Source organism: Mchenga conophoros, linkage group LG7 (assembly GCF_057382185.1).
Source record: "Mchenga conophoros isolate Kocher_MC1m ecotype Shallow Benthic linkage group LG7, M_conophoros_male_GT1.1, whole genome shotgun sequence".
Lineage (NCBI taxonomy): Eukaryota > Metazoa > Chordata > Actinopteri > Cichliformes > Cichlidae > Mchenga > Mchenga conophoros.
The window spans coordinates 34481616-34506323 of NC_140532.1; the positions used below are offsets into that span (position 1 = coordinate 34481616).

At 39.8% G+C, this 24708-nt stretch overlaps 1 protein-coding gene across 1 annotated transcript in view; it reads right to left on the minus strand.

Annotated features, from left to right (window-relative positions):
• Nucleotides 1-202: 202 nt before the first annotated feature.
• Nucleotides 203-24708, minus strand: part of npr2 (natriuretic peptide receptor 2) — a 93496-nt gene continuing 68990 nt past the window's right edge. The window contains exons 16-22 of the mRNA XM_085279022.1: nt 14891-15037; nt 14082-14205; nt 9497-9565; nt 9080-9254; nt 5606-5704; nt 2490-2581; nt 203-478 (exon numbers count right to left, since the gene is read on the minus strand). Coding sequence (XP_085135148.1) covers nt 416-478; nt 2490-2581; nt 5606-5704; nt 9080-9254; nt 9497-9565; nt 14082-14205; nt 14891-15037 — 769 coding nt within the window. The 3' untranslated portion in view covers nt 203-415. The remainder of the gene's footprint in view (nt 479-2489; nt 2582-5605; nt 5705-9079; nt 9255-9496; nt 9566-14081; nt 14206-14890; nt 15038-24708) is intronic.

The following is a 24708-nucleotide window of genomic DNA, read 5'->3' on the forward strand; positions in this document are numbered from 1 at the left end:
CACTGTGTAACACGGCTGAACCTCCTGCAGTGACATCGATTGCAGCACCGTGCCTGCACACTTCAATGGAAATAGGAATACATCATTGACTTTCAAACACATTATACAAATTTTAATATAGAAAGCACAAAAAATAAGAATTTATCAGTGAAAAGTACCCACTCTCAGGACAGAAATTCTTCATACAAAAACAACTTTACAGTTTTAATCTCTCTTTTTTTGCAGTTTCAGTATGCAGGTAATAAATATACCTGGAATTCCCTCTTTGTTGTTGTTGTAGGGTGTCGTTCACCTTTCCTCTGCAGGGAAATCACCATTAAAGACTTATTCTAGAACAAATAAAAGAAGTGGCTCGGCCACTGGAGCTTCTGCTGGCGTCTCCACCACTGCTGCTCTCACATTATCAGCAGGCCTCTCAGATAACATACACATCAGTCTTCTCCCCAAGAAGCCAGTACGTTCTCATTTTGCCTTTGCCCTGGAAAAACACAGAAATCAATAAGTTCATCAATGGAGATGAAGAGTGGAGGGGTTGGTATCCTCTGCTGACCTTTGCTTAAAGGTGACACTATAAAGCTTTTAAGTCTCCCTTTGCTCACATATGACACTTTATATAATATATTCTGACTATAGATAAATGTGAAAGGATATGTACTCCTAAATGATTTACCTCTCAAAATTATTAAACCACTTTTGATTGCTGCTTTTACCTTCAAGTGTTCAAGTTGGACTTAATACGAGGTAACCAGTTCATCTACATTTGTCAGGATCCTGGGTCTCCTGACCCAGCGTTTTTAGTTCTTTGTGATTCTTGTATCTTGTACTCTTGTAATTTATTCTATGGTTTCTAGTTTTGATCCCTTACTCTTCATATTTCTCTGTGTCCCCTCTGTTCTGTGTACGTCTGTGTCTTTGCATGTTTGAGTTTCTTGTTTTCTGTCACTCTGTATTGTGAATGATGTTCTCATGGTTGGTCTTTTGTTACTCCCTCGAGTCTAGTTTCTTGTGTTCCAAGCTTAGTATTTCCGTCTGCGTATTTTGGTTCTTAGAGTCCTCAGCTTTATGGTTTATGTCTGTGTTTCTTAGTTGCTGTCTCCACCGTGTCAAGTTCGCGTGTCTGTGTTATACTTCCTGTTTTACTTTGAAGGTCTGGGTCTTATGTGAATGTGTCCTGCTTTGCTTCCTTGTCTCGTCAGTCCTGATTTCTCCCAGCTGTGCCCTCCTTCTGTGTCTCATTCCCCTCGTTACTTCCCATTGTATTTAAACCCTGAGTTTCTCTGAGTCAGTGTCGTGTCGTCCCTCATGCTGTGTGGATCTCCCTGTGAGTTTAGTTTGTCATTTTCCAGTTTAGTTTAGTATGACTTTCCCCTGCCAGCAATAAAGCTGAGTTCGTTGTGTCTAAACCTCGTGCCTGAGTGCCTGCATTTTGGGTCCAACTCCTGCCTGCCGCACAGCGATTCATGACAACATTTTATTAGGTACATGTAGCTAGTAATGGGTTGGAACAACTTTTGCCCTCAGAGCTGCTTTAATTCTTCATGTCATAGATTCAACAACGACCTGGAAACATTCCTCAGAGATTTTGATCCATTCTCCATCAACTGCTGCAACCATCAAGCAGTTGTTGCAGTTTTTGCCAGTGTTGCATCCAGGATGCAAAACCTGTTCTAACTTATCCCAAAGGCAGAAGAGATCTGTTGACTGTGGAGGCCATTTGAGTACAGTGAGCTCATTGTGATGTTCAAAAAAACAGTTTGAACATCACAATGATGAGCTTTGGCATGGCACGTTACCCTGACAGAAGCAGCCATCATAAGATGGGTACTCTCTGTTCATAAATATAAGGACATGGTCAGCAACATTACTCAGGCAGGCTGCGGTGTTTAAAAAAGGCTCAGTTGGCACTAAGGGGCCCAAGTGTGCCAAGAAAGTATCCCAAACACCATTACACTACCATCAGCAGCCGGAACTGTTGATAAAAGACAGGATGGAGCCATGCTTTTATGTCATGTCTGCCAAATTCTGACCCAACCATCTAAATGTGGCAGCAAAATCGAGACTCATCAGACCAGGCAATATTTTCGAATCTACATTTTCTGTGAATGCCAGCCTCGGTTTCCTTAGCATATAGGAGTGGCATCTGGTGTGGTGCTGTGTTTCATTTAGTTACCTAAGAACTTGTCTCATTTAAAGATATTGATCTCTCCTCCTTGGGATGTTAAAATCAATCCCAGCATCCTCATTAATAGTTACAGCCTTGAGTTTACAGGCTGACATATTAATCAGTTAATTAAACCAATAATCCTCAGGCTGATGTATAATGAAAATCATTTGTTGTAAATAAAGAGCAATGCATGATACGTCACTGATAAACCAGTGACGTATCATGCATTGCTCTTTTTTTTTTTTTTTATTAACATTCACAATACATATGAACTCACTTTTAAGGCAAAGGTTTCATTTGGTTTCATTCAGATGACGGTTCCTACCTTCATTTCTACGTCTCCTCGTAATTGGAGATCAAAGTAACCAAACTCATCGAGCACTTCTTTGGTGGCCGAGGACACGTGGATCTTTAAGGCTAGAAGAGACATCAAACACAGCGTGAATGACAAATAACAGCTCACATATCTGCTTTCATCTCCAACCTCAAGATAACAGCTCACAGGAAAACTGTGGAGATGAGCCAATGCATCAAAATGCTAACGGTGATGAAAATCTGTATTGTTTTGTTCTAATAATGCACACAGTGCAGGGACGTGAGACGCAATTCTTGCCCATGAAGCTGCATGCTGCACTGTTAATCGCTGGCTAAGGGCCCTTAGCTGTAAGTGCCATCAATTATTTAGCAGAGGAGGCACAAAACAGGAAGGACCTCAGCAGTTAATCGATACATCTGAAGATTCACTCGCAAAATATCCAGTTATAGATTCATAACACGGTACTGCTGTCACTGCCAGTTAAGAAAAGAAATGTCAGCACAAACAGCATCAGATGCAGCAGGTCACCGCGGCTTATAATTAGCTCACAAATCAGATTTTTCCTCAGGAGTGCTTCCATCAAAACTCATTAAGAAATGAGTCAGAGACAGAGATGAACAGGTCCTGCGTGCAGTGATAAAGGGTCTATTATTTACTGCTGTTAATTCTGGAAGTCTGGTTCTTGTTTGTTCAATGGGACACGTCCAAAATGTCAACCTCAGTGTTGTTTCCTGATTTGCCAGCCTACAGCTAAAGCATACATCTTTAATTAATAAAAAAAATCAGTGCACAATTTAATTTTGGATTTTCTCTAAAGTAATTAAAGATGTTGTACAATCATTCTACCCTGGAAAAAGAACAGTTCAAAGAAATCATTACAAGCCCAAAATCATTATGAAATTCATGCGCATGATGGTTATAAGTAAATGTTTGATTATAACTGTGTCTCACATAGTGATATGACCCTTTACAGTTTACCCAAAAGGCATGTTTTCAAGTTTGGGGTTAGTCCTGTATCTCAGGAAAAAAAAAAATCAGCTTATTCTAAAGGGGTGAGGTGGGAAGCGCTGACTACTTTTTCATTACTTATAATTTAAACATCAACGGGCCCAGGATAGATCCTTGTGGGATCCCTGTGGATTTTGCAATTTGACAAATTGAGATTTGTTTAGAAATATACGGTTATATCAGTTTAAGCATTAAAAAACATAAGCTAGATGTGGAAAAAAATAAAGTGAATATAAAGACGCCAAATTTCAACCCACTACAAGGAAGGTCTGTAACTTGGAAAACATTAAAGCTATTTTACTTTTAAAAAATCAGCCTATTCTGAAGTTGTATGCTTAACCTCATAAGACCCGAACTCTTTCATGGCATGCATTTTTTATTTTTCTTTGCTATTTGGGCTGATTGGGACCTAAAGAATGTAAAAACAAAGAATTACCAGATTTTTTTTTTTTTACCTAATTTTTGTTTGTGAGAAAAATGAGATCCACATATGAGGACATTTATTTAAAATTTTGATAGAACAGTGGCAGTATAATCCTCGTAAGTGCATATCAGGCCCTTGTAGAGAAAACTTAAGTATTTTGGTCTAGACGTCCCAAAATGTGATGTCCACATATGTGGACGCCAGGTCCTAGGAGGTTAAAAAAGTTCTCATTTCAGTTTCCCATTAAAAAAGCTTTTCAAATATTCAACTAAACCAAATGCAGTACCAAGTTTGGGATTTTCTATATGTACAGATGGGTGGCAAATTAAAGGGAAAGCCAACAGTAAGATTCAAAGACAAAAACAACTGGATCACAATAATTCATCCTTAAGAGACTAATGTCGCATTCAGACCAAACACAAAGCAAAGTTTTCATGCAGCTCAGTTCATTTAAAGAATTTATGCTATTTTCCCCTGTCTGATGTCAACAGAAGCAAACCTGTGTTTGTGTAAATATTTCAATTTTAAATTTGCCTCATGCTACAGTGCGGATTCGCCCGACACAACTTTATCTGCCTTGTTAAGACTGGTGTGATTTCCAAAAGCCAAGAAGCACATCAAGCTAGATGTTGGCCAGTCTGTTCGTGCATTTATTTTGTGTTTCTTATTCTGTTCTTTTTCTTCTATCTAATAGTAGCTTATTTTTTTCCTGCTATCATAATGTAGCATGTTTGCACTGGTCGTCTTGGTTTTCAGTTACTTCTAGTCTTCTTTTTGCTCATCTTTTGTCTTTCTCCTGTCTCTGTGGCCATGTTTGGTAATAGTAACAGACAAAACTTTTGTCTTTTTGTTATTTCCTATTTTAATTGGAAGAAAAGCTTTCTTTTATTTCCTGTTGCTGTTTCCCTCCTCTGTGAATGTCCGCCCCACCTTCATTGTTTTTACCTGTGGCTAATCTTGTGTTTTATGTGTTTATGGCATCTTTTTTAAATTCAAGGGTACTTTTAATAATATGGCTTGATGCTTTATTCACAGACCAACAAACAGGTAAAGAAAGTTTGCTCATCTACGATGAGTTGTCATTATGGTTAATTTATTCCAGCTGTCTGCCAAACCTCTACATTAAAGTTAAAAGGAAATGCATCTGTGTCTTCCTCCTCTCTTCTCTGTCCTCGTGATCCATTTAAGACATCCTTCATCCTGGAGTACTGAGATTAACTTACACAGTCACAGGGAGAAGGACGGAGGAGATAAGGAGGCACAGATTAGAGAAATGGGAAAGAAGCCATTAGTCCTGTCTCCGGTTTTCTTTTTGTCAGAGAGTCGCCTTTTCTCCCTGTTAGCCTCCTGTTTCTAGTTTCTGTCTTCTATGCTTTCATGTTTCCCAGTTTTTGTTTTCTCCTTTTGTTGCTTACCGTTGGACTTTGTGTTATCGGCTTTGTTTCTGTTTGAGTTTTTCTTTATGGACCTTATCACCAGCAGTGCAAAAAGTGTTTAAAAGAAGTGAAAAGTTAATTAAATACAGAGCAGCTGCAATACAAGAATAAGAATAAGCTACGAGTCCTTTTTAACTTCAACACTGCAAAGATTTGTACGAAGCGTGTTACTCCTTCTGTTGAAAACACAGATTTACGTAGTAACGCCAGCTTTACATCCAACAGACAGCAGAGAGGAAAAACCCAGTGACACTCACCCTCTCCATTCGACTCCATCCGGGATGCCGTGTTGACAGTATCTCCAAACAAACAGTATCTGGGCATTTTCAGCCCCACCACGCCGGCACACACTGGGCCTGTAAAACAAACACTAAATATAGTCAGATTTTACCAAGGAAAAACAATCATCATACCTGAGGAGCTGGGAAGCTCTGTCATTACCACACCTCAGGGGAAATGTTAAATATGAAGACAGAGGTGTGAGTGAAAGGAAACTGCTCTAAATTACAGTGACGACACTGAGTGCCAGCCTATGCATGTTGGATCGTTTCAGCTGCTGAACTAGAACATAAACAGTGCCTCTATGAGCTGACACAGTCTAAATACTGTGCAAGAAGCTTCTTATAAGTTACGTCAAATTAAAAAAAACAAAAACAAGGGGGGCTCTTGTGCTCATTTCCAGCTCCTAATTTCTACTCTTGGACTGGAGGGTTTTTTTTAGACATTTTAGACATTCATCTTCTGTCTGAAGTAAGACATTTTAGCTCCTCTCCTTTTAAGCCAACTTTCTTCATCAGCCACTTCGGAGCACAGAGTTCCTGAGATGACCATATTAGCAGTGTCCTTTTTCATTGACATCATATGGAGCTAAGAGTAGAAAAAATACTCTAAACAAAGCATTTAGAGCTGTTCAGCTCACAGAATCTATTTGTACATATTTCATTGTCATGTTTAAGATGAGCCTCCACCACTCTGGCAATGCATATATGACAGAAAATGAGTAAAAGAATAACATCCCCCCCTTTAAACTCCATCTGTTTGGGTATTCGAAGAATGGAATTTACAAAGGCTCTGGATACTGTTAGCTAATCTCATGCCCTGGATAAAACATGTTTCTTTTATAGTCCAAAAACTATTAATTTATTTTTTATGTTTTTGCCAGGATACACATGAAGAATCACTCAACAGTTATTAAAAAGCATTTAAGTGGGGGCGTTCAGAAATCAGAACCCGGAGACTTAAAGAGACACATGAGGCTGACTAATTTTATTGCATGAAAAGCAGTTAGAATAATTCAGCCTTTCTACAAGCGCCTCGCTCATCTAGTTTTAGAGGAGTGAGTGTGTGGAGACAGAGAAATGTGCCTTGCTTAGTTCCCAACAATGTCTGAACAAGCTGTCACAATTGCAGGATTCAGGTAGCCTGATTCAGCTTTTTGAATCTTTGATTTGTTCAAAAAGGTCACGGTCGTTCTTTTTACCAGGGAGCTTCCCATCTGGGGCCAATTAACTTTCGATGGACTCAAAGAGCATTTAATAATGAGATTGTGATCTTCTGCCACGGTGGGGAAAGTAGCCACATCAATGGAATAACAGCAACAGAAAAAAGTCTCAAAAAAGCGGGTGAGCATGGAAGAGACCAATGCAACTGTACCTACCGCTTTTTGTTATTCTGTTGTCCCATATGTGATCTGATCAGGTATTGTTGACTTATTTAACCTTTCAAGGCAATTTTTTTAGGGTTTCCGATAATCACTCTGATCATCGATGACCTCCAAAGTGATCGTTAACTATTTGCTGGTCTTCCTATCCATGGATTTAATCTTATTATAATCGTACTATTATTTATTATTAGCGTAGCATTAAATTTAATCTGCCAGTCTGTAGTTTCATGTTGGTGTCTACTGACTGTGATTGCCCGTTCAGTACCATTTTTTCCTCCTACGTCTTTCTTCTGCTACCAGTCGAATTGACTGGGAGAGAATGGATCATCTCGACCACCAGCTGGTGTTTTGTAATGGTGACGAGCAGTGCAGACACACCAGCACAAGTACAAAATGCTGGCACTGGTGGTGGTCACTTGCATGGCCTATATCACCGAAGTCATTTTATATCATAGGTCACATACAACCCACTTTGATCTTAAGTGGGCTGGACTAAAGAGACTCCCCTTTCTGTCAGCCTAAGGAAGTTTAACTACGTATTAGCTACCTATTATAAAAAAAACAAAAGTTTCTATATTAGATAGTGGAAAAACAGGAACTTTTCTGTCATCAATTTTGTTATTTATTACATAATTACCTTCCTGTAGTATAAATAGCAATGTCTAACCAACTCTTTATCAGTAGGAAGAATTTATGAAAATACAGTTAAAAGTCCAAAGTTATTGCCTTCTTTCAAATTTTTCCACTGTCATCCAGAATGGAGTGCTTGCAGGGCCAGTACTGACCCCCAGGCCTTTTGTTTGGCACACCTAATAATGTTTCAGGGTTAGGTAAATTACAGAATTTTCCCTGGGAGAGCTTTGGGGTATACCCTTAAATCACATGTGTCAAACATAAGGCCCGGGGCCAGAATCAGGCCGGCAAAAACTCCAATCTGGCCCACTGGAGATCTTTGGAAAATGTGAAGGAGAACATGCATTTTGGACTTTTAACTATATTTTCATAAATTTTACAGCTTGTCCTATTGATGAAGGCCTCAACCATAGGTGTCCATACTACACCAAAGTAATAGACAAACAAATAAACAGTTTTCATTTAAACTAAATAAATACAAATAATAAGAGAGGAAAACAATGTTCCAACATGAGAAGTTCTGTTTTGTATTCATTGTAAACACTCTGTGTTTTCCCCTCTTCTTTTTTTCTCTGTTAACTATATCCACAAATACTCAATAAAAATATTTTGAATGAATACATAAAATAAAATTTTTTGTTAATTAAAAAAACTTTCTGCTTTATAATTAAAGGACAGTATGGGCAATGAGAACCTTTAATTTAACACATTTATTTCTTTCAGTTTAAGCCCAAAGAGTTGTGCTGTAACATTTCTTCCATTAAGCAGAGCAGCGTTTCCTTATCATATAGTAAAACTGAGACGTGCTGTTGATATTGCACTTCTTTATATTGAGATATCGCAGGGATTAAATGTGCAGCTACTGGATTTTCACGGATGGCCCTGATGTAAAATGAATTTGACTTCCCACTCTTAAATTGCAGGAAAAACATATAAGAAACAGTAATGCTGGCACAAATAACAAATAATAATAATTGATACCTCTGTGACCTCCCTGCTGCTGATAGTATTGGATATTAGAATAGAATAGAATAATCCTTTAATTGTCCCACAAGGGGAAATTTGGTTGTAACAGCAGCCAGAAAGACACATATACACATATTGACTGGATACTGACTATACAGAAGCTCTCCCAACTTTAATATCGAGGATAAGGCTTCCTGTTCCATCTAGCTAACGGTCCCTGTTTAGAAAAGCACATCTAATTAAAGCAAAACTATTGTGATGACTGTTGATGGCATTTCATTACAGATGTAGTCACTCATTTGCTCTTCATATGTTTATGTTTACCTGCATGTTACTAAATCGTGCTGCAAATGCAAACCTTGAAGCTTCTGATACTAAAACTGGACCAAAACATGTTTTTGTGGTGAAGTAAACAAGAAAACTGGAACCCTGCAGGTTTTACATTTTCCACTTGTGAGTTAAGACTCACCTGTGTGTATGCCTATCCTGAGTCTCAGCTGGTCGTTGGGTCTGTGTCGGATCTTGAACGTTTTGACCTGCTCTAACAGGGCCAGCGACATCCCGGCGATCTCTCTGGCGTGGAGTTTGCCGTTCCGCACCGGCAGCCCAGACACTACCATGTAGGCGTCACCAATGGTCTCAACCTGAGGGACCAATCACAAGAAGATCAGTTTTAACCTTCGAGTAAATAAGTCAACTAATTATTTCTATGAGCTGCTGTGATGTTTTTACTTTTAACATTATCTGCTTTGATTTTTGCCTATAAAAGTTGGCTGAAAGGGAGATAAAACTGCTTATTTCAGACAGAGGATGAAGGGAGGGGCTACACACATCCTTCTTATGCAAAGCTACTATAATAGACTCCTCACTGATTATCCCGACGTACCTTGTATACATCAAAGTTGTCGATGATTGCATCAAAACACGTGTACAGATCGTTGAGCAGCGTGACAACCTGTAGAGAGAGAAGTTTTCATGATTCTGTGTTTTCAGTGCAGCAAGAAAAGATAAGAGGTGGAAGTTTTTAGCTCATATCCTGTTTCTCAACCCAAAGCATTATGAGTTAATGAAAAATGTAGAAGTGCACGCTGTAAATCCAGCACTGGGCGCCCTGTTTTCTTTTGTTGAAAGGCTGACAGACTGGGAGACGAGCGCGTCTGTAAAAACCTCAGAGCTGCTCGCATTATTTCTGTCCCTGGACGATTTCCAGGCTTTGAGGCTTACTGAAAAACACAAATACGAGACGATAAATCAAATCCACAGATGGAATATTACAAACGCACAATCTGTCTTAAATTTAGGAAATTGAATTGGCTCGTAATAGTCGAAATGTAGCGGTAATGTCACCGGCTGGCTGTTTATTCAGAGGCCATTATTATTATTTGGGCTTCATATTAGATGTTCGGTTTTTTATTCCTTTTTTTTTTTTTTACAGCCGTTTTCTGAACCTAAAAAAAAAAACAAAAAACATTTGAAGCAGGGACATTTGGTCCTGAGTGAACTGTGATGAACCAGGATATAATTTCCGACCTATTTGTTGTCAAGTTCTTGAGTTTTCTAAGTATTAGGTTTTGCTTGGGAAGTGGCCAGGAAGCATCTGCGTGGCAGCTGGATTAAGAGCTCATTGAATTCTCTAAATATTAAGAAAAGGTGCTTCAGTGCTTTGTTTATTACCTCCTTTAGCAGAGGATGCATTAAACAAACCCTTTATGAAAGGAAAGCTCATGCAGTTGCTTCATTCAAAGACACATGAAATGAAATGACTAGTATAACCGACATCATGTAAATTACAGCTATATTTTCTATCTAATGGTAAAACCTGATAATATGAAGATGTGCTCTCTATAAAAAAAAACAAAACATATTTTATACAGATTTTATATTTAAATATTTTTTTAAAATTACATCTTATAAAGCTCCGGGCCATGGTAGCCGCAGTCTAATGGTGAATTTATGTCACAGCGCTTGTGTCCACTGTGTAGGTCTACACAGGGAGATTTGAAAACGTGCTTGTGTGCAGTTTCCAAAAATCAGCAGCACATAGCTCGACACTGGATGAGTGTAGGTCAGATGCTAATTGGTTGATAAGCTAAAGAGAACTGAGAAGGGAGCGACAGTGGAAGTTACCACGAAGAGAAAAAAATCGCAAAGATTTTTAAAAAAGCACCTTGAGAAGCACAAATGTATGGAGGGCCAGGGGTGTCAAAATAAATCAACGAAATACATCAATAAATAGTGAATAAAATGTGTAAATAAATGATTAAAATTGGAAATTTATTAAACGTTTTAAAACAAATGAGTTTATAGTGATTTATACATGTAATTATTATTCCCAATTGTAATTAATTCATGACATTTAATTTATTATTTAATTATGTATTAGTTTAATTCACTTTGGCACTTGTGGCCCTCCATACAATGATGATGATGATGATCTGCAGTGAAAACAACAACAACAACAACAACAACAACAACAACAACAACAACAACAACAGCAGCACAAACAAGAATCGCCAGGAGAGGTTTTTTGTGATACTGCCCCCTGGTGAAGGCAAACAGCTACAACATGTGGACGACAGTCTGCAAAGCTGTCTGTAGCCTGTGATTAGAAACACTGCAGAACTAATATTAACACAAGTAACAAATAATTTTTTATTCTTTTTTTTTGGGGGGGAGATGGGGTTGCTGCCTTTATTAGATGAGATTAGTGCAGCGAAGAGGAGATGAAATGGGGACAGAGAGAGATTGGGGGAAGTCACGCAGTGACCGGCTTCAGGTCAGCGTCACATTTAGCTTTGCAGCATATGGCTGCCTCCTGGACCTGTAAGCCAAACCAGCATCCAGGAAATAAGGACATTTCTACAGAACGTCACTTTCTCTGCCATTTGGGAATCTGAGCTCCTGCACTGACCCTCTCACAAACTGTAACCCGGTGCACAACAACACCAGAGCATGGCGCTTGCCAGCAGTTGTGACTCATTTTTAATACAAACCTCCATTCACAAAAGTGATAACAACGAACTGCCAGTAAACAGAGATGTCTGAATCTCCTTCTGTCCAACCATATCCTTCAGGTGTTCCCAAGACATTCCCAAAGCATAATCTCTCAGCTGGCTTGTGTCCTAGCTTTACCCAAGTATAGCCTTACTAAAATCCCTCACCTAGGAGGGGCTCAGGGCCCTCGTCAGATGCTCACGCCATTTCAACTGTCCTCTATGTGAAGGAGTAGTGGCTCCACACTGAGCTCCTCCCAAATAACCAAGATCCTCATTCTATGTATGTGTCATATATGTGTCGTATCTGTTGATCAGGCACTGCAAATTATTTAATCCCAACACTGTCTGCTGTCACCAGGGAGCAGTGTCACAAACAAGTTGTCTCTGGGCTACTCTTGCTCATGCTGTTGGACCTTTAGCCAGCTGTGGAGAAGACAGAAGTTACAACATCTAAAAAGACCTTCCTTGTAGTAAAGTGAAGCTGAGTGTTACAGAAACCATGATACTAATATCTGACTGCATACCGACTTTGCTGTCGTCGTGGAAGTACAAGCGCAATGTGTGAAATATTGTGGAAAAACCTGAAAACACCCTTTGATTTATGTGTACATATGTCACTGAGTGTGCTAGTGGAGCATCAGAAACAAAACAATGACCCACTCATCACAGTGTTGCTCTTTGCTGTGCTGCTGATCAAAGCTCTGATAATTACAACTTTCAACACTAGGAGTGAAATATTTCTTTTAACATAGTACTCCCGGGTTAATTAGTGCTTTGTTTTGTCTGGAAATGTGTTTGTACTCTACTATCGTATCCATATGTAATTGATTCTATTTCATATTTTACTATTGAGAAGCACTTTGGTGTACCTCTGGTCTTTAAATGTACTATATAAATAAAGTATTGATTGATTACATGATTTAAATTACTGCTTCTCTGTGGCATTTACACTGTAGGAAAACAAACAGCTGCCACTTAAACACCAGATTAATGATTTCTGTGGCCCGACACATATACCTGTAATCCACACACCTTTCAGCTGCATACAGTATATTTATACCATATATAGCTTCATTATAGAGAAAATCTTGTGGTAGGCAAGACAGCTGACTCCTTCATTTTACTGCAGAATCCGCACTGGCTGACTCTGGGTGCAGGTGACATCCATCACATGTCCAAAAAAAGCACTTTGGGTGAATGATGAGCCTCAGGAATAATCTACAGCATTCTGAAAATGGCTGTTTGGGTGCACACAGAGCCGCTATAATTACAGGTCAAGATGAGGTGAAGCGTTTGATTGACAGGGGGATTTTGGCATTGTGTGTGTGTGTGACCTGACAGGATTGGCTCCAGAGCTTAACCAGGGCTGGGGAAAGAAAAAAGTTCCTTTACCTCCGAAGTACATTTTTTCATTAGCAGTAATATAGATGTAATATCTGAAACTACTTCTTCTTTAACCCTTGTTGTCTTCTAAGCAATGCATTTTTTCTTTATATAGAAATTAGGTGTTTGTAAGCAGTTATGAGTATTTATTGTGTAACAGGGAACAGTTTTTCCTTTGGGTATCAAGCAAAGGGGAAAGGAATGTGTATCTGGAGTTCCTCTAGTGGCCACTTGGGGCTGGCTCCCCCCAAAAATTGAATTCCCATAGAGTCTCATGTTGAAATGCCCAACTTTACTATTGCTTAGCAATCTACTATTGACCAAAGCAATCACAGAATGTTTTTCCATTCAGGACTGTATACATCTTCCCCAACTGGTATACCACTTTCCAACTAGTTGGGGAATAATCATTTTTCCCTAGTGACTGGTGGTTGCCAGTAGGTTGCCAACCAGTCTCTAGGATGATGCGCTAACACAGCAGGGGTAAATCCATCATCTATGAGATCCTGTAAAGGGGATGCGGCCACAATTAAAACATCTGTGCTTTCTCTGCTTTCCATGTGAAAAGTCAAGATGTCTGCTTTGGAAAAAAGGTCTACAAGGCCTTTTTTATTCTTTCTTTTTTAGCTTTGTCAAATAACATAACCTTTTCTTCAGCACACTGGAAGAGAAACACATTTTGGTTTTTTCTCAGGGTGATTCCAGTTCACCTGACAGTGTGATATTATCCATTAGCAGACATATCTTCCAGATGAAGTCTAGAAACCACTTTGGTATTAAAGTGAGAGGGAGATATGTGGTGGCATAACGTGACTCAACTCTGAGTCAACGTACTCTACCATCTAACAACTGTACTATTTTCAGTCGCGGCCTATGTGTGGGAACACGCACTATGAGACACACTGTAGATGGAGACCCGGTGAGCACTTTTCATGCATGAGTAGAGAAGGGAGAATTCACTGCAACTGCGATCACGACCACTGATTTCTTAAAAGCTTTAAGATTAGCTTGAAAGTCAGAAAAGTTAACACTTAAATGCTATCAGAAGCAGACAAAACTGAGGTTTGCGATGAGGCATTGATCGGCGTGTACCTGTAGCGGCGTGCTCTCTGCAGACATGGATGTGAAGCCCACGATGTCGCTGAAGTAAATCGTGACGCTGTCGAATGCCTCTGCCTGCACGGTCTCCCCTCTTTTCAGCTGTTCTGCTACAGAGCTGCATAAACAATGACAGAGAGAAAGAGAAAGCAAGAATCAGAAAGGAGGAAGGAAACAAGATGTATATATTTTAATTATGTTAAGTTTTTGAATTAAAATATAATCAAAGATATGTTTCTTTGAATCACAATTACATCAACGCCCCGGAGGCTCAATTATAACCAGATGTCAGTTTATTTTTGCTAATTCTGCTAACGCTAATTTCCTGTTAATCGAATGATACCAAAGCCAAAAAAAGAAGTTTACTCAATTCATACGTGTGGTGAGAAATGAAATGTGTCCTTCCTCTCAGGCCTTTCTCTGACAGTCTGGCTTTGATGGAGGGGGCCAAGAAAAAGCAGATAAGTGGGTAAGAAAGATGGGATTTGTTCCTGTGGTGTTATCCAAATGCCTAAACTCGCTATCACGTCTGATCTGCCGGCTCACTTTAATGAGCGGTTCGCCTGTCAGTTCTCTGTGTTCCCTTTCATCTACAGTGAGATGGCACCGCGGGGAAATGTGTATCCGTTAATAAAATGCAGCACTGGGAGGAATTCGGAGTCTTTAATTAATACAGGGATTTAACACAAATGACAAAGTGTCATTGAGACACCCAATTTGCTGTGTTCGAGTTCACTGGGAGTTTTAAGCTTTTGGCTGTGAGGCTAAAAAGTGAACGCTGTTATTTTTTTCTTCTTTCTTACTGTGGTAAAATTTGATAGAGGAGGTTTTCAGCTTTCCGTTTCTCCTCAAGGTAAGCCTGTGTTCGCTCCTCCACCAGGTTCTCCAGGTTGTTGGCGTACTGCTCCATCCTGGACAGCAGGTTGTTCAGAATACTGGTGCTGCCCTCTCTGTTGAGCACACAAACAAACACACATAACATGAACATAACATTTAATATAGGGCCATCCATTTATTTCCCAATGCTCGTTTGGTTCTGGGTAAGCAGTCCCTTGCCCCTGTCCCCATTTCCAGCTCTTCTAGTGGAACATGGAGGTATTCCCAGGATAACCCAGAGACAAAATCTCTTGAGGATGTCCTGGGTGAGCCGCAACATCTCCTTCCAGCTGGACATGTGCAAAACACCTCACCTATGAGGCGTCAGATGTCCAAACCACCTCATCTGATATCTTTCAATGACTATGTCTCCTAAGCCCAGTCTACTTACAAAGCGATTCCTTCATCATGCATCTTGTTTTGTAGCTAATGACTGGTTAGTAGTGGATATTTCAGCCAGAGGTTGTCTAGGGAAACCTCTAATGTATTTACCACCTCCTCATTTGTCAATTAAGAGTACCAATCACTCTCACTGGTAATTGCTTCAATCACTTCAGTCAACATGGACTTTGCATCACAAGCATCTTTTTCACCCATCATTGCTTTTTGTCACTGGCAATCTACGCCCTGTGGCTGCCACTTCGCTGCTGGTCCCTTCTTGTGTTGATGCCCTTCAGAGAAGGGAAGAAGCAACTGAAGAGGAAGACAGTTTCAGCTGTTGTTGTCCGCTTGCAACCCTGCCAATGAGTCACAACCTTCAGCCTGATTTAGACCTGCGGTGTCTCTTTGAAGAGCCTGTGACATAACCTACGCAAGTGGCTGACGTCGTTGGTGGCGTTTATGATTGTGCTGGTGCATTATGCGTATTGCGTGTGCAATTACCTTGTTGGGTGTGTGGTTTAATGTAGCTACAACCTAGATCTTCTGCTGAAGAATTAATCCACATTTAATGCGGTGGAGGGGTTTGCATGCTCTGATCTCAGGAGTTACACTATATGGAAAACAGTGTTGGGGGACACTCCTTAATCTTTGTATTTATGAGTTTTTACTCTAGTTGCTGCAGCTGTATCAAATCAAGCTCCTAGCATCGAAGTCTGTCTTTACAAACATGTATGAATGAACTAGTTGTTTCATACAGCTCACTGAGTGTAGTACTATAATAGCACGCCAACTCTGCAAAAAGTCAGCTCTTGGAATTTCTTCCTTCGACGATATCCCACAATCAACTGTGTTTAGCAGCCATAACAACTCAACCACAAAGTCTCAGGGGGGTAAAATCTAGGGTAAGGTCTCAAGGGAATAACCGTTGGGGTGGCAGAGTAAATACAAGTAAACAATTCTCTGCTAAAACAGTGACTGCAGAGATCCAAATCTGTTCTGGCATTAACATCAGCACAAAAAGTGTGAGCCAGGAGCTTCATGGCATGGGTTTCCATGGCAGGCCAGCTCCTTCTGGTAGGGTTTCCAAGGTAATCTGGTCCTAAGTGAGGAGCCAGACCTCTACAATGACTGCAGCATGGAATTCAGAAACCTCGCCTGGATCTGATGAGATACCAGTGCTTCACCCTGGAGTCGGACCTGAGGGGCTGGCCACCTGAACATGTCCCTAGTGCTCTATTTTCTAGACTTTGTTTTTTTTCTTTTGGACTTTTCAATCAGAGGTTAAGCTTACACCACAGTGCAGTGAATACAAGTGGAAAATACAAGAAAATCAAAGCCTATAATGTAAAAATTAATAGAAATAGAGGGCAGAAACATTTTTAGCACTAGCATATAAACATATTACTGGGGTCTTGTTTTACTGAAGGAATTACTGAACTATGTTTAGCAGTTTCACACTGTTTATGCTGAGACTTCACAGATTAAATGGCACTAAATGTAAACAACACAAAAACTATAATTCAGAGGTCTTATTTGGAGTATTTGAGTAGCTCTCCCTCCTCAAACATGACCACCACTGTTAAACAGGTAAGACACAATAAAAGCACTGCAGCAGTCATTATTTTATATGTTATTTTCAGCATACAGCAAACATACAGCTGTTGTTCCCTTCTAAAGGTTTAACGGCAGGTCTCCATTTCCTTGTTACCGCTGCAATCATGGCCCTTCACATTTATTTTATAATTATAAAAATCATGTATTGTATAATGTGTGGTTTTTTTTTTCTTTTTTTCTCTTGAGATTTTTACATTCATATGCTTACGCACACACACATACACACAAGCATGCTGGTACACGCATTTACTCCGACGGAGCAAGAAGGTGAGTCAGCCACACCACCATGGCGGCTAAAAGCATCAATGTCTGGCATCCTGCCACGTGTCTGCTGGGTCAAGGATCCTACACACACCCACATGTTTAAGTTTAAAGTACAAAACATCAGAGGGAGACATGAAAGACTGATGAGTATCAATGCACTGAATGCAATCACACAGGCCAACCACTGTTTACTGCAGCGCGCATCACAAACATCCATATTTTTCCCACCATTCATCCAAAACTAACAGTAATGCTGGAAGCTGAGAAGAGAAGGGACAATTCAGTTTGGTACAAGGTTTTTAATTTTTTTTTAAAAATGAATATATCAAATGTTTGGCACGAGCAGGGAGCAAAATTAAATTTCACCTTAGTATGAAGACGTCTGTTTCCATCTGCAGTCATTTACATTTGATGGTGTAGTCTTTTCTGGCAAGTAGCGCTCGATCACATGGAAACCCCAAGATCCTGAGTTCTTGTGACATTATCAAGTTTTAGTTCCTGTTTTGATTTTAGTGCTCCCTTCTTAGTTTGGTAGAAGCTTTTCTTTTTGTATCACCTGCACCTTAACTTCCTGCCTTTGTCTTCACAATCATTCCTGGACTCCATCACAGGCCACTTAACTTTTTCTGGCATGCACTAATTCTGAAGCTCCATAAAGTGCCTGTGCCCCATACACCACATGTTTGTCTTTAATCTTTTTTCATTTATTTTTTATTTTATATCATTAGCGGAAACAGAGTTGGTGGAATATCATTACAGCATTAGAAAACTCATTTTCTCTATTTTTTCCTGACCGAGAACCACTGGGTTTGTTTGTTTTATAGGTTTGTAATGGGTTGGTCTTAGTTTCCCTGTGTTTGGGTCCTGATTTCTTTATTTTGAGGCTGGATTATTATGGGCTTGTCTTTGGTACTGATGAGTTTTATTCTTCCTTTGCCTTTGATTTGTGTTTGAATGCTGTCCTTGTTTTCTTTGAAAGCTGATAAGGGTTTTTTGTCACCGCATTAGCTGACTACCAAAATAAAACAAGAACCATCTCCTCTACTTTATACTTTATTTCCTCCCCCACTTCATTGTTTTAACTGTCTACACCTGTGTCTTATTTTGGCCCGGCTGTTTCCACTTGTGTATAAATATTCTATATTTGTGTATATGTATAAATAAGCCTGTAATTTGAGGCTGTCACTATCTCAGATTTTCTCTACATGATTACAATAATTCACTTTAATGATATTATAGGTCCAACGTTTAATACAAGACATCTAATAATGTCTTGTCTCCTATTGAAAATTTTAAAAGCACTATCAGTAAACTGTGTTTGTCTCTAATTTACAGAGAACACGACTTTCAGCTGCTCCGTTATTCACACAGAGTAGTTAGCACGGGTAGCTACACATTTGAGTTTTTATGCCAGATGGCCTTTCTGATTCAACCCCAAAGGGACTTGTGTCATCTCAGGATCGAACCGCTCTATTTTGTAAATGAATGAAACTGACAATAAGAGTTAAGACAGATGTACAGAGTCTCCATCCACATGCAAATGCATTGAAATGTTAAAATGTTTCTCTGATTCTGATTTTGTGTTATTAACAATAGATCTTATTTTTAAATATCAGAGTTATATCGACATTCTTGGAACTGAAATTTCACATTTGTGCAAAGCTTTATGGATGCATTTAAGGCTGTAACTTAGCTTCTTTTTTTTAAACAAAGCCCTCAGTTATTAAGGTATCTGCCATCTGGTAGTCTAGCCTTGATGAGCTCTGCGCAGCAGCTACAGGTGCTCCCTCACAAACTTGCTGGTAATGATAAAACATTTAGCCTGCATCTTTTATACAAAGGATGAGAGATGTGTCTGCTTCCTGCTTGTCATTTTTTGAAATTCCTTTTTCAGACCTCCACCTTTCCTTTGACTGTCCAGTGACGCTGGGGAATTGTCTTCCATTTCATGCAGATAAGCAGTTACATACTACGTGCCTTACTGAGATAGAGAGAGGCAGGCTCCATCTGTGTGCGTCTCTGGAGAGTGTAAGGACGCTGTGGTAAGAGCAGACAGTCTAGTCAAAGAGTCACACCTGATGCATGGATCTGGAGATTTGTCAGCTCGATCCTGCTGCTGAAACTAACACCAGGCCAAAATGTCCCTCGAGACCACCGCAAAATATCCATATCCACTGCCTGTGTCTTCTCCTCTCTGAGTTCCCTCCTTTGAGATTTTCTACACATGACCTCCCCAACTATTTCTATATGATTTTTTGATTAAATATCCTGTTCTTGTTGTAAAAACTAAAATTTTAATAATTTAGAGGTCTGGCATGTTTGATATATAAACGTTTCCCTTTCTTTGTGACCTTTTCAAATATACAGCAAAAACAAATCGCAGCAGAACTGTTCCAGTGTAGCGCCAGCCTTTCAGCAAATACAGTTTCTGGGTGTTACAGAGCCTTAACTGACCATTGCCTACACCTGATTGGATAAAGGGGTGCCTGAGGTTGGCTTGGTGGAGATGCCACTTCTCGCCTTTATTCTCTCTGGGCTCTCTGGGCTGTCATTTTAAGCTGAGATTCTCGAGTGGTTTAAAGTGGAAGCAATGTTTCTAAAAGTCTCGTATCCGTCTCCACTTTATGTTGCAGCTTTTGAGCCGAGTCGTAACCATAAAAGTTCAAAGCGGAAGTAAATGTCACGTCACTTTGCTTCCTGTTTTACTTCTTCTATTCCTGTCATTCAGGAGGAGATTGCAGTGACTCCTCCTTAAGCACTGGTATAAATAGTGAGAGAGCTGTGATGATGACAGATTCAGTGCATGTGATAACCATAAACAAGGCTTGAAACTTGCCATTCAGCATCTGGCGCAATCGGCTCCAGCATCAGTGTGAGAACCGCCGTATTCCTGAGGTCTGGTTTGTCTGTTTGTGCTCTGTATGTTTACTTTTCGGTCCTTATGCTCCTTGTGGATTCCTTTTGTCTCATGAACTTCCTGGATCTTATGTTTGGTATCACCATGTTTTTTAAATGCACATGGAGATTAAATACAACAAGCATTTCTTTTCTTAAAACAAATGTCAATAGTTGCACAATCTTGGCTCTAGCACATTGTCTCTGAGTGCTTTTTTGTTTGCAAAGAGGCTAAACATTCTTCAGGAAGTAACATTTTGGCTGAAAATGTGTGGCTACATTAGGGTTTGTGTGTGTGTGGGCAGTGTCAACAAAAGACACAGACCTGGTGGGAAACAGCGAGAGACTCGACGTGCACGGTATCGGGAATCAATGAACAGCAGAGTGAAAAGTGGGATAAAACGAACAATTTACTGCTGAACGCCCCTGTTTTTACTACACCCTTCGGCTCTCCCCCTAACACACACACAGACTAAATATACCAGCTCATCCATCACGTCATGTCAACAACATACATTTACCTAATGAAAATAACCAGCAAACAGTGCATTAGCGTACGAGCCTCAGAGGTGAAGGGCGTCATACACGTGAGGAGGGAATTAGCTTTCAGCTGTCAAGCGCATCACTGAGTGCTTCTATGGCTATCAGTCATACAGACCCGTCTACTCCAGGCCACTTCAAATGGAAAGCTATACATCACCGGGCCCATCCTGTGCTGAATTACACTGCTAACGGAGGAAAGGTCAAACTGAGAGGAAAAACACACAACAGCCATACAGAAGTTTGTGGAATCAGACCCTAAACAGCTGTTTTTAGAGCATACAGATTCCATACTCATTCCATAATCCACGCTTATTTATGGCTCTATATTTTTATTCTTCGACTCCTTATTTATCTTATGCTGGGCAGTAGTGCAGCTAATGTCATCTTTAAATCAACTTTCTTCTAATTGGATGCCCCTCATTAACAGCATGTAGGTGGAGCTTCTGTGATTGCAGAGTACCTGGGAGGACCTTTGAAGGATACCACGTCTTTCTGACATCACACAAAGCCAGAAATAGAAAAACCTGTTTGAAATTATCTTAAAATTCGGCAAAGTGAGCAAGACTGCAGTGATACCTAATCGAGAACTGTTCCACATATTTCCACTGAAGAAATAGAGAGGTGAAACTGTTGAGCTTGTAAGACAATTAGGTCCCAATTTTGTCTGTTTTGGAAAATTAACTGCCATACCTTTGTGTTTTCTCCAAGTTTTCCTCTGCCAGCAGTTACTGATGTTGAAGAAAAACCCAGACAAAGGAAAGGAGAGCTTAAGGATTTTTCTTTTCCATAAAGAGAATTCAACTGCACGCCCACTGCATGCTGCGACTGACGCCCTCTGTTAAAGCGAATGAAAGGCCGTGAAAATGATTACTTTGGCTATTGATTACAGGGCAGCAGTCCCCCTATCGAGCAGTAAACCTTCCCACCTTCACTCAATATCACAAAGTGAATTAAAGAAAGTAAAAACGATAACCGTAAAGTCTATGTTAAGTACACATCTGTCAAAGGGGTAGCCACAGGTGAAAATCAGCACTCGCCTGTAAATCAGTTTCTTTCCTGCTGCACGGAGCGACGCTAGCTACCACACACCATGAGCTGCAGAAAGCAACGAGCTGCCTCTCAGAGAAATGAACCATGACCTGTGCTTTGATCTTTATGCCACAAGTTACAGGACGGGAAGATCGAGTGCAGTTGGCAGGCAAAACATTACAACCCCCTGACAGCTCTGCAGTCATGCAGGAGCTGTGTTTAATCTGCTGAATCCTGATTTTTTTACTCCTTTAACACAGCACACTTTCTTACTGTATGAAATATTATCCTCACAGTGTTGCTTTGTTCACATTTTTTGACTTAGTGAAATATTAATATGCCCAGCAGCCTGTTAGGCCTAAGTTGACACTAACATCTGTAACTTTATTTTTTTATACCAGCCATTCCTATTTCTTTTTATTTTTAATTCTATAATTCAACTGAAATATCGTGTTAAGCTTGTTTCTGTTAACCATTTGCCACACACAGAAAGAGTTGGAAAACACTATAACCAAGTTAAAAAAAATTGAATAACAAATCGGGGGGAAATTATGAATGACTAGTTTTCCCTGATTAGCTGCACTCATGTCCACTAATTAAGGCAGGCTACATCATTCATCAGTGTGAACAAGCTTACATTTGATTCAGTGAATTCTTGAAGGTAAACGGTGTGTTTAAAAACTCCCAAATCCCAAATATTGGTTTTCTATCTACAGTGTTTTATGGTTTCATGTAATTAAACAAGCCACATTTTCATTAGAGTACCGTGTGTTTGGTGGTGTCACCTCACAGCAAGGACCCAAAGTGTGCCAGGAAAAAAATCTTTAAACAATTACACCACAACCAGCCCCCTTTCCAGTTCTTAGCTGACAGGAGTGACACTCAGTGTGGTCTTCTGCTGCTACATTCTGTGTTCATAGATGCTCTTCTGCAAACTTTGGTAGCAACAAGCGGTTATTTGAGATACTGTTGCAGATGGCAATTGACCTCTGACCTCAACAAGGCAGTTTCGCCCTGAGAAATGGTGCTTTTTTCTTTTCTCATTCCTGTGCTTTAATGGCTTGCACAGTCACAAGATCTTAATCCAACAGTGCACCTTTGGGATGTGGTGAAACAGGAGATGTTGAATCTATTGCCATAGAGCAGGGTGTCAAACTCCAGACCTCAAGGGCCGGTGTCCTGCAGGTTTTAGATCTCACCCTGGGTCAACACACCTGAATCAAAGGATTAGTTCATTACCAGGCCTCTGAAGAACTTCCAAACATGTTGAGGAGGTAATTTATCCATTTAAATCAGCTGTGTTGGATCAAGGACACATCTAAAACCTGCAGGACACCGGCCCTCGAGGAGTTGGAGTCACCTGTGCCATAGAGAATTAAGGTAGTTCTGAATGCCAAAGAGGGTCATTTCACACCATTTAAAATTCCCAAAGGTTTCCAAAAAACACCAAATAAGGTGCAAAACTGTTAGAAAATATGTTTAAATCTGCTGGCTTTTAAATTTAGGTGAATGGGCCCAATATTTGCTTCCGCTTTCCCAAAGTTAAAATAAATCTACTTCTTTCTCATGTTTCTCCTTTTTATCTCTGTGCTCATTTTAAGCAACAACAGGTGTTGGCTCCTTTTCATTCATTCATATATCGAGAATAAATGGACACACTCAGTCACTCAAATACTAAAAAAAATAACTCATGATGAATTCAGTGCAATTAGGGAGCGATTACGAACAGTTAGTGGGTTGTTCAGTCACTGCCAGACAAATCTGATCAAATCACTCCCACACAATCCAGACGAGGTTCATTTGTCACTTATATTGTTGCTTTTTTGCAGCTTCTTTGGTCAAATATGCAGATTTTCATCCTAGACGTATTGCACTTGGCTGAAACCACCTCAGTGCAAGCTGGCCGTGATGGATTGATGACATCGGATGTGCTTTAGTGTCACTTCACTTGATATAATCTCACAGAGCTGCCCTGCTCAGGAGAAAACATACGCTTCCTGCTTCGATATGAAACTCAGACCCCAAATAAGCACGAGAATGATTCATTGGAATATCGAAAACAATACTAGAAACATGGATTCACTCCCTCCCCCTTTCTTACACAAACACACACTCTCACTGATACATAAGCACTTCCTGTCGAGTGCAGTGTGTCATGAATTACAAACAGCTTTTTATCTGAAATTGTCTCAGCTGTTTCCAGAACATGACTCTTTGTCCTGTTTGCCTTTTTGAATCTCTTAAACCTATCAGTTCTCCTGGCAGGGACTCTCAGCACGAAGCTCACTTGTTGGGCTTGGCAGGGAAGACGCTGATAGCCAGGGAAGACACGACCAGCGTCACATTCAATTTGTCCAATTATACTGACTCCGATAAACAGGACTGACGTGTAGAAAAGGTTGAATTTGTGAAGAGGGCTTCCAGCTCCTACTGTTTCGGTGTAATTTTATTATGCTGTGAAAGGTCAGTTTTCCCAATTACTGAAAAATATTTTCTCATTTTCCCCTTGTAGTATGAAGCAATGCAGACAGCTTTGGCTTTGTTCACTCAAATATCTGACTTTTGAGTTTTTCTGCACTGGGGATGAACTGACCCTGCAAGCATTGTTTTCTATGCTGTATCTGGTCAGACATTAATATCCTTGAAAATGAAAACAGCTAAAAAGACTTAAATTCACATTTATCCACAGTTTTACAGTCTGATTGAAATAGGTTTTTTAATTATTATTATTGTGTTTTTGTTATTCTGCATGTCATAGTTCTGGAGTTGTTGAAAAAAGAAAATTAATTAAAATTCAGAGAAAAAGTTTTGAATTTTCTAGACTAAAATAAAAAAAAATGTACAAGAAAAACAATGACCAAAAACTTTATGAAATTTTTTTTTGCAAAAATTTGACAGTTTTTGTTTTCAGAAACTTACAGAAGCATACATTTGACTATTTTTTCTTCATAATTTCGAGGGGTTTTTTCTTGTTAATTCGCCCTTCTCGCTGTAATTCTGCTATTTTTCCCTCATAAAT